At 51.9% G+C, this 13,952-nt stretch overlaps 3 protein-coding genes across 3 annotated transcripts; 1 reads left to right on the forward strand and 2 right to left on the reverse strand.

Annotated features, from left to right (window-relative positions):
- Nucleotides 1-7,263: 7,263 nt before the first annotated feature.
- On the reverse strand, nt 7,264-10,062 carry UMAG_05753 (uncharacterized protein; the record flags this gene model as incomplete). Its single annotated transcript, XM_011393190.1, has 1 exon — nt 7,264-10,062. The coding sequence occupies one exon, from the start codon at nt 10,060-10,062 to the stop codon at nt 7,264-7,266; it is 2,799 nt and encodes a 932-aa protein (XP_011391492.1).
- A 382-nt stretch (nt 10,063-10,444) lies between these two features.
- Nucleotides 10,445-11,617, reverse strand: UMAG_05754 (putative electron transfer flavoprotein alpha chain precursor; the record flags this gene model as incomplete). Its single annotated transcript, XM_011393191.1, has 2 exons — nt 10,445-11,237; nt 11,358-11,617. 2 exons carry the CDS (start codon nt 11,615-11,617, stop codon nt 10,445-10,447), a joined length of 1,053 nt encoding a protein of 350 aa, XP_011391493.1.
- Nucleotides 11,618-12,388: 771 nt separating this feature from the next.
- On the forward strand, nt 12,389-13,870 carry UMAG_05755 (uncharacterized protein; the record flags this gene model as incomplete). Its single annotated transcript, XM_011393192.1, has 1 exon — nt 12,389-13,870. One exon carries the CDS (start codon nt 12,389-12,391, stop codon nt 13,868-13,870), a length of 1,482 nt encoding a protein of 493 aa, XP_011391494.1.
- Nucleotides 13,871-13,952: the final 82 nt, after the last annotated feature.

The raw sequence follows: 13,952 nt of genomic DNA on the forward strand, positions 1-13,952 counted from the left end.
GAAGGAATGCATGGCAAACGCCAGGATCTTCACGGTATCCGGGTCTTTGGGTGTAAAGCATGGGCACGCGTACCTGTCGAACTCCGCAAATCCCTGGATCCCAAGTCTGTTGAATGCATACACCTGGGACATGTTAGCAATAACCACCCTTACATATACAGACTCATGGACGTAGAAACCGGCCAGATCTTCACAAGTCGGCACGTCATCTTCCGGGAGAACGAGCGGATTCGGCGAAAATCTGAAGCCCCCTTCGAGGAACTTTCAGATGATGAAACTGGAACCACGGGAAACAATCTCCCGAGGCCAGGATTACCGGCCCCGGTCCGCTCATCGCTGAACATCCCAAGGACTTCCCCATCGTCCGAAGAACCCAGTCAACCAGTGGGAGCCACCAACTACCCTCATCTCGCCTCAATAGAGGAAGCGCAATTAGCAGATACTACCGAGAGCGGTGATTCACTGGAGAGTCCAACTCAACAACTTGTTCCTTCAGCAGAATCCACAGATGACGAATTCCATGAACCGATCAACCTTATTCCCTCAAGAAGGCGACCTCAAGACATCCGAGGCCGGGACTCCCCATCGCGGCATCAAGAAATAGATGACGAGTCCGATGACTCTCTCGCTCTTCTCCCGACTCCTCACCAAACAGTGGGAGGAGATACAACAACAGTGGGAGATACAAGAACAGTGGGAGACAAAAACAACGCAAACGAGAGCACGGGTGACGAGTCACGTTACAACCTTAGGGCAAGGCCCCACAGACTTGGCGATTACGCCCGGCACGTGACAACAAATCTTTCAAAGCCACCGGCCACCCTGAAACAAGCTCGCATGCGCGCCGACTGGCCCCTATGGGAAGGTGCCATCCAGGCAGAACTCAAAAGTCATGAATCCAACAAGACTTGGACCCTCGTAGACCACCCACACAAACAAAGCCACCAATGTGGTCAGCTGCAAATGGGTATTCGCCATCAAGAAAAAGGCCGATGGATCTCTCGACAAATACAAGGCACGACTCGTCGCACGAGGCTTCACACAGCGATACGGATACGACTACGACGAAACCTTCTCTCCAGTAGTAAAGGCCACCACGTTACGCATCCTCATCGGCCTCGCCGCGGCATTCGACTGGAAGATTGTTCATTGGGACGCAGTCACTGCTTTCTTAAACGGACGCCTATCGGCAGAAGTATACATGACGATGCCTCCCGGTCACGAAGTACCCGGGAAGGTCTGCTTCCTGAACAAAGCCATCTACGGTCTCAAGCAAGCCGGCCGCGAATGGTACCTCTTCGCTACGAAGGTACTCGAACAGCTCGGATTCACGAAACTGCAAGAAGACCACTGCCTCTTTCATTCCAAGAAGGCCGGACGACAGATCTTACTTGCATTATACGTCGATGACCTCGTCGCTGCGTCACCAAAAGCATCGGAACTCGCCTGGCTCCACACCGATTCAATCCAAACTCATTTTAAAATCACAGATCAGGGCGATTTATCTTCTGTGCTCAACGTCAGCGTGTCGAAATCTACCAATTCCACTTCCCTAGGCCAACCTGGTTACATCCAAAAGATCCTCGATCGTTTCCAGATGCTCGAAGCGAAACCCGCCTTCACACCATTACCCGCCACTGGCATTGCTCATCCCGAAAACCCCGAGCACTGCTCCGTCGCGGACAAGGAACTCTTCCAACAGCTCGTAGGCTCTGTCAACTACCTGGCTTGCTACACTCGACCAGATGTGGCATACGCGGTACAAGCTCTCAGCCGCTATTTAGCTCAACCGACGATCCACGCACTCTCTGCTGGAAAACACCTTCTCCGTTACCTCAAGACTACGCAGGACTATCGCCTCCGGTTCCCCAAACTAGCGAGTGGGAGGAATCTGACCCTAGAGGTCTTCACGGACGCTGATTTTGCAAACCAGAAGGCGATTTACTCTCCTCAATCAAGAGTTAACCACCAAAAACAAGATCGTCATACCGGGTCGACACAACAAACACCCCTCGCAAAAGCGTCACAGGAATGATCTTCCTAATGAACGGTTCCCCAATCAGCTGGCTATCCAAACAACAACCTATCATCGCAACCTCAACACAAATGGCTGAATATATCGCGGCCGCGGAAGGCGCGAAAGAAGCGTTGTGGATCAGAAGCCTGTTTCATTTCCCTTCAACTTCGAGGAAAAGAAGCAATACCTCACTACATTGACAACCAGGCAGCGATCCAGCTATGCAAGAACCCGGTACTTCACAAGGCTACAAAGCACATCGACATCATCTACCACAAGATACGCGAATTGGCCGCCGTCGGTGTTATCAACATCGAATATACCGAGTCAGGGGAGCAACGAGCGGATGCGCTCACAAAGACGCTCAACCGTCAGCAGATCGAAAAGTTCTGCAAGGAGATTGGCCTGAAAGACAGGTCCAACGAGAAATCCTCTCAATAAACTCCATGACGGAAACATCTGCCTTTCACAACCTTCAATTCGCCCTCGCTGAACGCGTGCGAAAACTAGGCAGATCGATACAACAGAAAGCCTGTTGGCCGCAGCTTTCGACCTGATGGGTTTGGATCATCCAAAGAAGGTCCCATCAAGGTTCAAGGACTTGCAAAAGGACTGGAAACCCAACTGACACAGTGGTATCCACAAAAGTCACCATGCACACTTCCCTGATTCTCCCTCCACTGGAGGATAACGAGAACGAATACATGATGTATTCAGGGAACAAAACCTCACGCGTCGCCAAAAAACGAGCTGTGAAAGTTCCCAAATCACGAGCATCACGTAGGTTTCCCAGGACCATGGAGCAGTCAAGTAGTCAACGAAAGCTCACCGAACGAAGCTTCAACGAGGGCCCACCTAGAGGAAAGATTCGCTGGAAAGAGCCGCAGCGCACCTCAAATGCCCCAGACACTTACACTTCGATCCGTAAGAGGACACGGCGCACACACCTTCCAAACTTGGACGGAAAGTTTTACGCCGCACACATCAAGACAGAGAGCAACATGGCGCGATCCCCACCGAGTGGGAGCGTCAGTGTCTCTGCGATTCATGATTTGGGCACTCAAACACCATTCGAGTGGGAGTGTTAGAATATCTACGATTGGCGTTTTAGTCTGATCGCCCACAATCATGCAACCCTTGCAGTAACCTAACCGGTATACACGCAGAGTGACCGGGACGGTGAACGAGTAGGTGTCTCAGTACGCGCGCTATACGCGCGCGACACGCACTCAATACACCAGCGGTACGTCTGCGGTACGCGTGCGATACACTCTCAGTACGCGCGCTATACGCGCGCGACACGCGCTCAATGCACCCGCAGTACGTCCGCGGTACGCGTGCGATACACTCGCAGTACGCGCGCCATACGCGCGCGACACGCGCTCAATGCACCCGCAGTACGACCGCGGTACGCGCGCAAGTATAGTAACTCGCCAGAGTTTCCCCGCTTCACAACATAGCGCTGGTAGCGAGAAGCCCAGAGTAGATTCACACAAGTCGCTGGACGACTGTGGGAACACGCCGTTGGCTACAGACTCGTACCAAGTGGAAGAACCTGAGGGAGAACAGACTCATGCATCTGGCCAGTTGTGGCCACAGCTAGTCAGTTGTATGAGGAGCTGACGTATAGGGAGAAGCTCATGTAGGATACTCCAGTCGACTCATGTACATAAATACAGAGGGAACGCTCACACTTTGTAGTTAGTCCCTCGTCCAATTCACACTATCCAAATACATCCCAAAACCATTCTCGACCCTACTCAGTCCCAACTCGCCTCTCTAAGGAAAGGGAGACTTCGATCATCCAGCGCCCGCTAAGGATTCACCGCGAATATTGAATAGGGTGGTTGCCAGGGTGGTTCCCAGGACGACTTTCTCCTTTTTTCACGACGTGAATGTGACTTTCGAATCATGCAATAGGAGATCGTATTGGATCACGCAGACTTCATTTATCATGCATGAAACACGAATTCCAGAAAATGAGAAAAACAGTTAACTTAATCACGAATGATGAAGAGATAATTATGAATCGTGAATCATAATCACGAATTGTTAATCGTGAATGGCCAAGTTAGATAAATCACGAATATTCACGTGATTATACTCATGACTATTATACTCACTCGTGACTTGTAGTAACGTTAAATTCATGAGTTGGTGAGGACAAATTCATGGTCGTGTATGGTCACTTTTAGCGTCTGACAACGGCTGTACGTAATAATCACGAATGTTTTCCTGAATGCACCTCGTGCAAAGAAAGCTCATAAGGTCTGGCTCTTCAAGCACGAATTGTGAATGTAGACCTCATCGCTGTTGCAAAGAAAATACAATCACGAGGAAAAGAACGACATTATTCACATTTCACGATTGCGAAGTCACGAATCTGAGTACTAGGATACACTCACAGACTTGATGAAAATCCGAGAAATTCACGATTCGTGATTCAACAGGCATCTCATGCAAACATAGGATGAACCTACAGCCTCGACTTATTCACGATTCCACCTTTTTTGTAGGGAAATCGTAAATCGTGAACTGTAGTTCCTGATTCGTGAATCACGATTCGTCACGTTTGATGCTCGTAGATAGCAATCGTGAATTACGAATCACAAATCACGAATCTGTGAATAGTGAATCAATAATCATGATTTACGAAACATGCACGAATAATCAAGTATCAATCAAGAAACCTTTTAGCGAGCGCCATCACGCATATGTTCGAAGTCGCCCTTTCCTTAGAGAGGCGAGTTAGGACTGAGTAGGTCGAGAATCACGAATCACGAATCGTGAATGGTTTGGAGTCGTGAGTGTATTTGGACTCGTGACTGTCACGAGTCACGAGTCGTGAGTATGTTTTTGACAGTCACGAGTCGTGAGTGATTTTTGGAGAGGGGATTAACTACAAAGTGTGAGTCAAGAGTGCCTCTGTATCTATTTACATATGCTGATTCGTGATTCACGACTGACGACTGACGACTGGAGTATCCTACATGAGCTTCTCCCTACACGTCAGCTCCTCTTACAACTGACTCGTGACTAGCCGTGGCCATAACTCACGACTGGCCAGATGCATGAGCCTGTTCTCTTTCTGGTTCTACCACTCACGACTCGTGACTTGGTACGAGTCTGTAGTCAACGGCATACCCGTGATTCCTGAAGTCGTCCTGCGACTCACGACTTGTGTGAATCTACTCTGGGCTTCTCGCTACCAGCGCTATGTCATGAACCGGGGAAACTCTGGCGAGCTACTATACTTGCGCGCGTATCGTGGGTGTAGCGCGGCGTTCTGAGACACCTACTCGTTCCCGTCCGGTCACTCGTGTGTTCCAATTCGTGATTCGTGATTGGGAACTGAGATGATTGTGGACGATCAGACTAAAAGCCAATCGCAGATATTTTAACAAACCCAGGGTATTCACGATTCTGCAACGTGTTCGTACGCAGTCAAGCCAGTCATGAGTCACGAGTCGTGAGTGCACAAACGACTGCTAGCCCAATGCATTGCATCTAGGGTAGCCGAGTTTGCGGTGCCACAGTTCTGCTTTGCTCGGCACTCATGACTCGTAATTGGCCGGATCTTGCTTTGCATGTGGGCGAAAGCTAGAGAGAAAGCTTGTTCTGGCATGCTGCCGTCGCAGATCATCATTGCTGCAGCGGAGTAGCCAACACCACTGATTGGGACACCTACAGCAAGACCGTGGCAGTCTGTTATAGAGACGACCTCATCATCGAAAGTCACAGTTCCATTTCATTCGTGATTAGCGACTCATGACTACCGTGGTGCCAATGAGATTCAGGATTGGTCACCAGACTTGGTATCAGGAGACAGTTACTGTAGGTGGTGGTCTCCCATCTATAAGCATCTTGGGGCTGAAGCTAAGTAGGCTGACGATGCCACCCTTCTTTAAAACAGGGAGCTTGCGACCGTTAGCAGTCACATCCTGAAAAAAGGAAAAAACCATTCTTGGAGCCACCCGAGGAAGCACCCCCGATCTAGGCTCCTCATCAGGGGTGGCTTCCAAGGAGCAGCCACCCTGGGTGTTTGCTGGAATGGCTTCCGATGAGCAACCACTCCCCATCAATCAACCGGCCCCAGCATACAGCTCAATACGCCACAGTTGTTGTCAATCACAAATGCAATATAATGAATAAATTTAAGCCAACGAGCGAGCGAGCAAGTGAGGTGAGACGAGTGAGTAAAGGGCCAGCAGCCAAACGAGTGAGCTAGACCAAAGAGTCATGAGTAGGTGTCATCATTCAGGATAGTCATTCCGTCTCTTTGCATGATGGGCAGAGTTGACCAAAACACAGGAAGCTCCAAGGTCGAAAACAAAAGTAACCAGCCGAGGTGGTGTGTTGTTAGGCATAGGCATGAGGTGCTGGCTTGAGCTGAGTGAAGAACGCAAGGGCCGGCGTGTCAATCTATTTATGATTTTCTTTGAGCCTTCGCATGCGACAGTACAAAACATGTGTTTGCACTGTTCTTGGGTGGCAACTTCGCTTTGTTCTGCTTCCAACGTGCATGGGCCTCGTCATTAGGGCTGCAAATGGCGGCATAACTTAGCCTAATTCACCGCATGCCGAGCAGATTATGAGGGTCGCAGCACACAATTAGATAAACATGAAATATGAAGATGGAAGTAAAGAGAGTGTTCCTGTCGCTAAGAAGAGCACGCATCAGAGTCTTGTAGCGGAACGAGTGTGAGTCCATGGTCCTTCAAGATAGGCGTGAAGTTTTGACACGTCCTGCTCCATTTGCCAAAGAGTCGTAGTCGTGGGCATCCACTTGATCACAAAGGAGTAACTGGGTGGCCACAAGTGGCCAGGAGCAGCTCGCATTGCCTGTTAGCTGAATGGACGGTGCACTTCTTCACCGCCCAGTCGAAGAGGTCAATTGAAGTTGCCAGGGGCTGGTGTCCGTGCTCGGACAAGGATTTGGAATGTAGCTGTGGCGAGAAGCTGCTCATCACAGTTGAGCGCAGTAGAACGTCCGCATCCTCTCTGGTTGTTGTTGCAGCTGGGGCGGTCAGAGTTGCTGATAGGTTCGTTTACCAGCTACTCGTCCCCCTTCGGTCACTCGTATATTGCCTCTTGGGACGGATCTTGTGATCGTGGGCGATCAGGGTGATTTTTAGCTTCACCCTCGACACCCAATCAACGTTAGCGAATACGAATCTCAATAGAACATGTAGAAAGGCAGGCAAGAGGAAGCACACAGAGGCCAGGATCGTCGTCCATCTTAACAATTAGGCGTCTTCCTGCATCGCCACGTCGCCAAGCTCGACTGCTGAGATGTCCAGATACATGATCCTTTGTGCATCTTCCCCGATCACGGCTACCGTCTGCTTGTTGACGTTGACGGCGAGTTTGGCTGGTTTGAAGTCCTTCTCGAACTCCGTAGCGCGAGTCGGTGTGACTGTGGCTACGGCTTCGTTTGCAATGTCGCGATGATGGGTCAACGGTATATCGGCGAGATCAAAAGCGAGCAAAATGGCCACCGACGTGGACGGTAGCGTCGCAAGGACGAGCAGCTCTGCATCACCGTAGAGACCGAGGTCGAGGATAGAGAGGTCGTCGGCGCCGGAAATTGAGAAATGCGCAGAAGTGAGAGCGTCTCGATCTGACACGGTGTCTCGTCGGACCACGAGGACTGAATCGCGAGACGGAGTTTTCTTGGACGTGGAGTGAAGAATGTACGCAGAAAACAAGATCTCGCCACCCACGAAAGACGCTGTGCAGATGCGACTTGTACGCTCTTGAACGTCAGTCAGAGAGGACAGGGACAGCGCCGGAGCTGGCTCTCGTGCCAGACTCCAACTATTGCTTGCTACCAGGCAAGAACTTGTCTCCTCGACCACTGATTGGTCCAAGTCGGCACGAAGCAGTTGTGTCAATTGACCGCCAAGGATCTCGACCGCCTTAGTCAACGCGGGCACGATGGCGAGTGTCGCGATTCTCTCTCTCTCTGATAGCTCATGCGGTGGTTTTGCTTCAATGCTCTTGGCACTAGGGCTAGCCAGGAATACTTTCGCTCCTTCTAGAGCCTCCTTCAACGTTGGCTCCTTTCGTGCTTCGGTAGAAGTTTCTTCGAGCGCCTGAGACGAGAGATCATTGCCCAGTCTTGCATGCATCTCTTCGTTTTCGAAACCTCTATCAATGTAAGCGGCCACACAGTGAACATCGTACGTGACGGGCAATCTAGGTTCGTCTTGATCTTGTTTGATCCTCTCTTGCCTTTCTCTTTCGGTCCTACACCACCTGTAAAATTCTTGCGAGATGAGTGCTTCCAAATCGACCTCTTGCGCCAAGCTCAGAGTAGAGTCGAGCGAGGACTGAAGGATCTTGAGCGCTTGCTGCAACGCCTCATCGTTTTGGCCATAGAATTGCGTCTGACCCACAAGACCGGCAAGACAGATGATACAGCGTTCCAAGGCTGGCTTTAGATTTTCTGATATGAGCTTCTTGAGCGTGTACGTGGCCGCCATGGCTTGCTGTTCAAGGCGGGAAAGCACGCCTTCTGTCAAGTTCCCGAGCAGGAACTGCTCCGCTGCCGGACCTGCACGACCAGTAAGGAGAACGTTGACCAGCTCGTACTTCATGTCCCCACCAAACCTGATGCTGAGGTCTTCAATATTTTTTGACCACTCGTTCGTAACTTTGTGCACGAATTCTTTCTGATACACCTGCTGCATGGCAGAGGCAGTGTCAAGAGCGTAGCCGAGGTAGAAGTGCAGGAGATGGCCTGCGCGACTGACCGCAGCGATCCTGCGGCGTGTGCTGGACGGGCCATACCGAGTTGACACTGGCAGAGGCATTCTCAGCTTGAGATCAGAAAGGGTGAAATCAGCAGACGTAGAAATCGAGACGACTTGAGCCATGTCGTGCGAGAGCGAGAGCACGGAGGACAGGCACATGCATCGCGCGTGTTGCTGCATGTCCTGCGCGACTTTTGGAAGCCGTACAGTGCCAATTTCAGCCTGTCCATCCAAGACGAGTTCCACCCAAGCGTTTTGCGGATGGGAAACAAGAACGACACTTTCGGGTGATAATGGAAGCGCACGATCCGCGTCAAGGGCAAGCGAGGCAGCTCCACCTTCCAAGAGACGCAGATCGGCGTCTGCCTTGGCCAGACGAGGTATACTTGCCAGAGGCCCTCTGCCCTGCAGTGCGAGATTCGAAGGGTATTGGAAGCCGGGTGGAGGCTTTTGACCGCTCATCTGCATCATTCTGAGCTGATGGGGCATGAGGTTACTCGCGCCTCCTGTGGCTGCAAAGCTGTCTTCTGCCGGTAGTACGGGCAGGGGTGAGAACTTGGTGAGGAGAGATTCGCTGCTACCATCGATTGCATCGTTCGGAAGTCCAAGGTCGACATCAAGCCAGCTCAGAGCCATTGGATCTGCGAAATGGTCGTGGTTGCTGTCGCTTTTGTTTTCGGGGCTGAAACGGACAGGAATGGAGGAAAGGAGGCGGCCATCTTGGACGGAGTAGGTACGCAAGAATGTTGTCGTTCGCGAGCTTTCGGTCGAGGGAGAGGAAACTGGAGATCTTTTCATGCTTACGAGAACGGCTAAGCGATCACCCTTTGGACTCCAAACGACATCGTGAAGGTGAAGATCCTCATGTTCTTGCTGGGACGCACCAGCGGCAGTAGGAGCGAAATCCATGGCCTTGTCAAAGCTAAGAGCTACAGACCAGACTATGCTGCTATCATCGCCCATCCGCCAGAGAACGAGGTGAACCTGAGGTCCGCGCTTTGGCTCCGGTACGCCTTGAGCACTGGAAGCCTGTGCACCACGTTGTCGAGCAGCAAGCATGCGCTGTACGAGTGCAAATTGAGCAGCTGACATTCCAGGAGGAGCGGTAGCAGCTGGCACTGCTTGTGCGGCAGCATCCCTGACGATTAGCAGAACAAGGTCCATGCGAGGGTTGGCGGAAGTGCGCAGTAAAGTGGCAGGTTTGTCGAGCCGTTCGTCGGCCAGGACGGGAAACATGCCGATCTGGCTACCATCGCCGACGACCGAGCCGTCAGCCAGAAAGACTGGCATGCTGTAGTCGATTTAGACAGACTGCGTGCTAATGCATTGCGCTGTATGTGGAAGAGTTGATGCAGAGGAAGGTGAACGAGGACCAAGTAGAAAGAGCGAAGAAGGTGTTGTCTCTGTTCACAACGCAACTGTGCAACCGTGCATTCGTGATTAAAACACGTTTTTGTTCCAAATCGCGTTACGCGTAAACTTCGTCTAGCCTAGGTCGATTCGCCCAGATGCCGTTTCATTATCAGCAGGCGAGGCTCATATCGTGTATAGAAACAGTGAAAAGTACGACTCCGGCTCAGGCTCAGGCAAGGACAATAAAGCAAACGCGGAGACAGCAAATGGGTACAATAAAGGTGCGTTATGATTGACTGAACTACTACAGGACGTCAATTTACTTGATCTTCTCGAGCATCTCGGGGACAGCCTCGTAGAGGTCAGCGACGAGACCAAGGTCGGCAACCTGGAAGATAGGAGCATCTGCATCCTTGTTGATGGCAACAATGGTTTTGCTGTCCTTCATACCAGCCAAGTGCTGAATGGCACCCGAAATACCAATAGCAACGTAAAGCTCGGGAGCGATGATCTTACCCGTCTGACCGACCTGCAGCGCGTTATCGGCGTAGCCAGCATCGACGGCAGCTCGCGAAGCACCGACAGCGGCGTTGAGCGAGTCGGCGAGCGGCTCAATGTACTTGACGAAATTTTCAGCCGACTTGAGCGCACGACCACCAGAAACGACGCGTGGGGCAGTGGCAAGGTCGGGACGAGAGGACTCGGAGACCTTCTCCTCGACAAACTCGGTGAGCGCCTCGACGCCTTCAGGCTGGACCTCCTCAGTGGTAGCGCTCCCACCCTCCTGAGCAGCGGCGTCGAAAGCAGTGCCTCGAACGGTAAAGACCTTGACCTTGTCAGAGCTCTTGAGAGTGGCAATGGCGTTACCGGCATAGATGGGACGGACGAAGGTGTCCTCACCCTCGAGGCCGATAATGTCGGAAACCTGGGATGAGTCAAGCAAAGCGGCAGCGCGCGGGAAGATGTCGCGACCTACGGCAGTGTGTCCTGTGCAAACGTGAGTGTAAGAGTTGGACTCAACGATCTTCTTGATGAGTGGTGCAAGTGGTTCAGAAAGATTGTTGGCAAACTCGGCGTGCTTGGCAAAGAGGACTTTCTTGATGCCAGGGAGCCTGGAGAAGGAGATAAACAAGAGGGGAATAGAGTGATCACAGATGTAGTTGTCAGTATGGAAAGTAAACTGTGGAAGCGAAGAGCAAGCGAGTATGCAATTGCACAGAAAGACAACTTACTTGGCAGCCTTTTCGGCGACCTGGCTGGCGTCAGCCTCGCCACCTACGACAAGCGCATCAATGTCACCTCCAAGCTTCTGAGCGGCAGTGAGGGCGGAGAGAGTGGCGGCAGCAAAGTTGCCATTTTTGTGCTCGAGGAAGACGAGCGTGTTTGCGAGGTCGACACGAGAAGTAGCAAAGCCTCGACGCAGAGGCAAGGCGCGAGCAGCGTTGGAAGTGCTACGCAGGGCGACACGGGGAAACATGGCGGGTGCAAACATTGTGAAGGTATAGGGAAGGTTGATGGTGATGATAACGTGAAGAGATGCCAAGCAGCAATAGCCAAGGGGGAAGTCCAGCAACAACTCTGCCGGATCACATCGGACGCACTCTGACGAGTCGGTGACTCTCCGCTTTCAACGTCGCTTTCACCCGTCGACCTTTTCTTGAAGCCACACAGACGCTGCTGTGACCGGCTCAGCCGATGCGGAGCACCCGAACAAAAGCACCCACTAAGTATTACCTAATCACACTCCTCAATTTTCGCGCTTGCTTCCCTTTTGTGCTTCACGCTTCACGCTCACTTTGGATGAATGTATATTACGGAGACATAACAGCCTCTTTTCACAAAAAAAATATCACGAATCACGAATCACGAATCACGAATCACGAATCACGAATCACGAATGCACGATTCGTGAACCTGGTCCTCTCTGCCGGCTGACGTAGCTGACGGCATGACGTGAGGCCAAAGTGCCTTGGACCAGTCACAGTCGTGAGTCACTCGTGACTGTGAAGGCTGAATGTATGTGAACCACGTGAACCCTGCGTGTTGTGTACTTGTACATCGTGCATCTGCCGTGTCGATGTCGAGTCGGCCATCCAAGCAGGTAGCTCGTACGACGTGTACTCATCTGTGCTTCGACATACACTGCCGACGAGGCATGCCCGCGCGCATTCTTTGGCGGCCTAGCCTGTCGCTAGAAGCTAGATCGTGCCTCCGAAGAGCGCTGCCGCTGCATCGACGAGTCACTGCCATCACATTCGACAGCATGTCCAAACGAGTCGCTTCGTCTACTGCTGTTGCACCCAGCGCCGCTTCCACCAAGCGCAAGAAATCCTCTACTGAGCTCTCATCTTCCATTCCGTCTATACCGCCGTTCGAAGTCGCTCGTCTATCTGAAATGTATCGAGAATGGCCAGCACCTGCCTCCCGAATGCAAGAGGCTGCCGATTTTCTACGTGCATGTGCAGCCTCATCTCGATCCGATCGTATTCTCCTCGTACCAGACAAGGATGCAGACGGCCTTTCCTCGGGAGTCATCATGTATCGCACTCTGGTTCAAGCTCTAGGCATCGATCCGTCGCGTATCGACATTCATCTCATGACCAAGGGAAGCAATCTTTCTGCCGAATCACAGCGCGACTCCATGTCAAAGTACGGGGCTAAATGGATTATTGTTCTCGACCAAGGATCTCGAAATGGCCCGCCTCTGGTACCTGGTGCAGAGAATGGCTGGAAGTACGAGCATGTGGAAGCTGTCAGGACGATGGTAGTAGATCACCATTGGCTGGCAGAAGGAGAACCAGGACCAGAAGGCTGTCTCATGCTCAATGCGTGTCATCACAAGCCGGTAGCCACAGCTTCTTTGCTCACATGGGTGCTATGTCGACCCTTGTGGTCCGAAGAAACGGCAGAGCTTGCGCAGGATCGAATCGACTACGTCGCGGTGCTTGGTACGATGGGCGATCTCAGCGTCAACGTTGAATGGGATCCGCCTTTCCCAGACCTCACTTGCGAAGTGAAGAAATGGACCAAGAAACGTCTGGGATCAGCCATTGCGCTTCTCAACGCTCCACGGCGTACACCCGATTTCGACGTCATCACCGCCTGGTCTGCCCTCCTCTCCTCCAAGTCCCCACTCACCATCCTCGATCCAGCCACCAATAGGCACGCCGCTCGTCTGTACGAAGCCCGAGATATGGTAGCACTCGAAACAGAACGCTGTACGCACACGCCGCCCAAATTTTCCAAAGACGGTCGTGTAGCTTTACTCCGCATTACCTCAGCGTATCAAGTCCACCCATCGATAGCAACACGCTGGACGGGAGCTTTGAAGAGCAAGAATTTGCAAGTGGTCATGTGCGCCAATGATGGCTACAACCAAGGCTTGGTGAATTTCAGTTGTCGCATCGCACAGGTGGCCAAGAAACGCGGTGAAGAGGTCAACATCATCCAGGTACTCAATAGCTATGCGGACACGGATCCCGAGTGGAAGAAAGAGGTGACGGACGCGCTGGGCGGCAATGCATTTAATGGTCATCCACAGGCAAGTGGTGGCATCTTCCCAAAGGAACACTTTGATAAGTTCTACGAGCTGATGCAGATCGGTGTCCCTCCTGATGGAACGAGTAGGGCGAAAGGAGGTGGGAAAACGAGCAAGAGTAAGGTGCCAGTGCAAAAGAACAATTTGCTGGCTATGGGGTTCTCCACTTCGCCCAGAAAGAAGCAGCAGCAGCAACAGTCACCATAGGAAGCAGCGTCAACTTGAGCATCCATCTCATCGCGCAATCACAGACACAAATCTGGCATTTGAAACAGATCACTGCACTGCA

Source organism: Mycosarcoma maydis, chromosome 16, assembly GCF_000328475.2.
Source record: "Mycosarcoma maydis chromosome 16, whole genome shotgun sequence".
Classification (NCBI taxonomy): Eukaryota; Fungi; Basidiomycota; class Ustilaginomycetes; order Ustilaginales; genus Mycosarcoma; species Mycosarcoma maydis.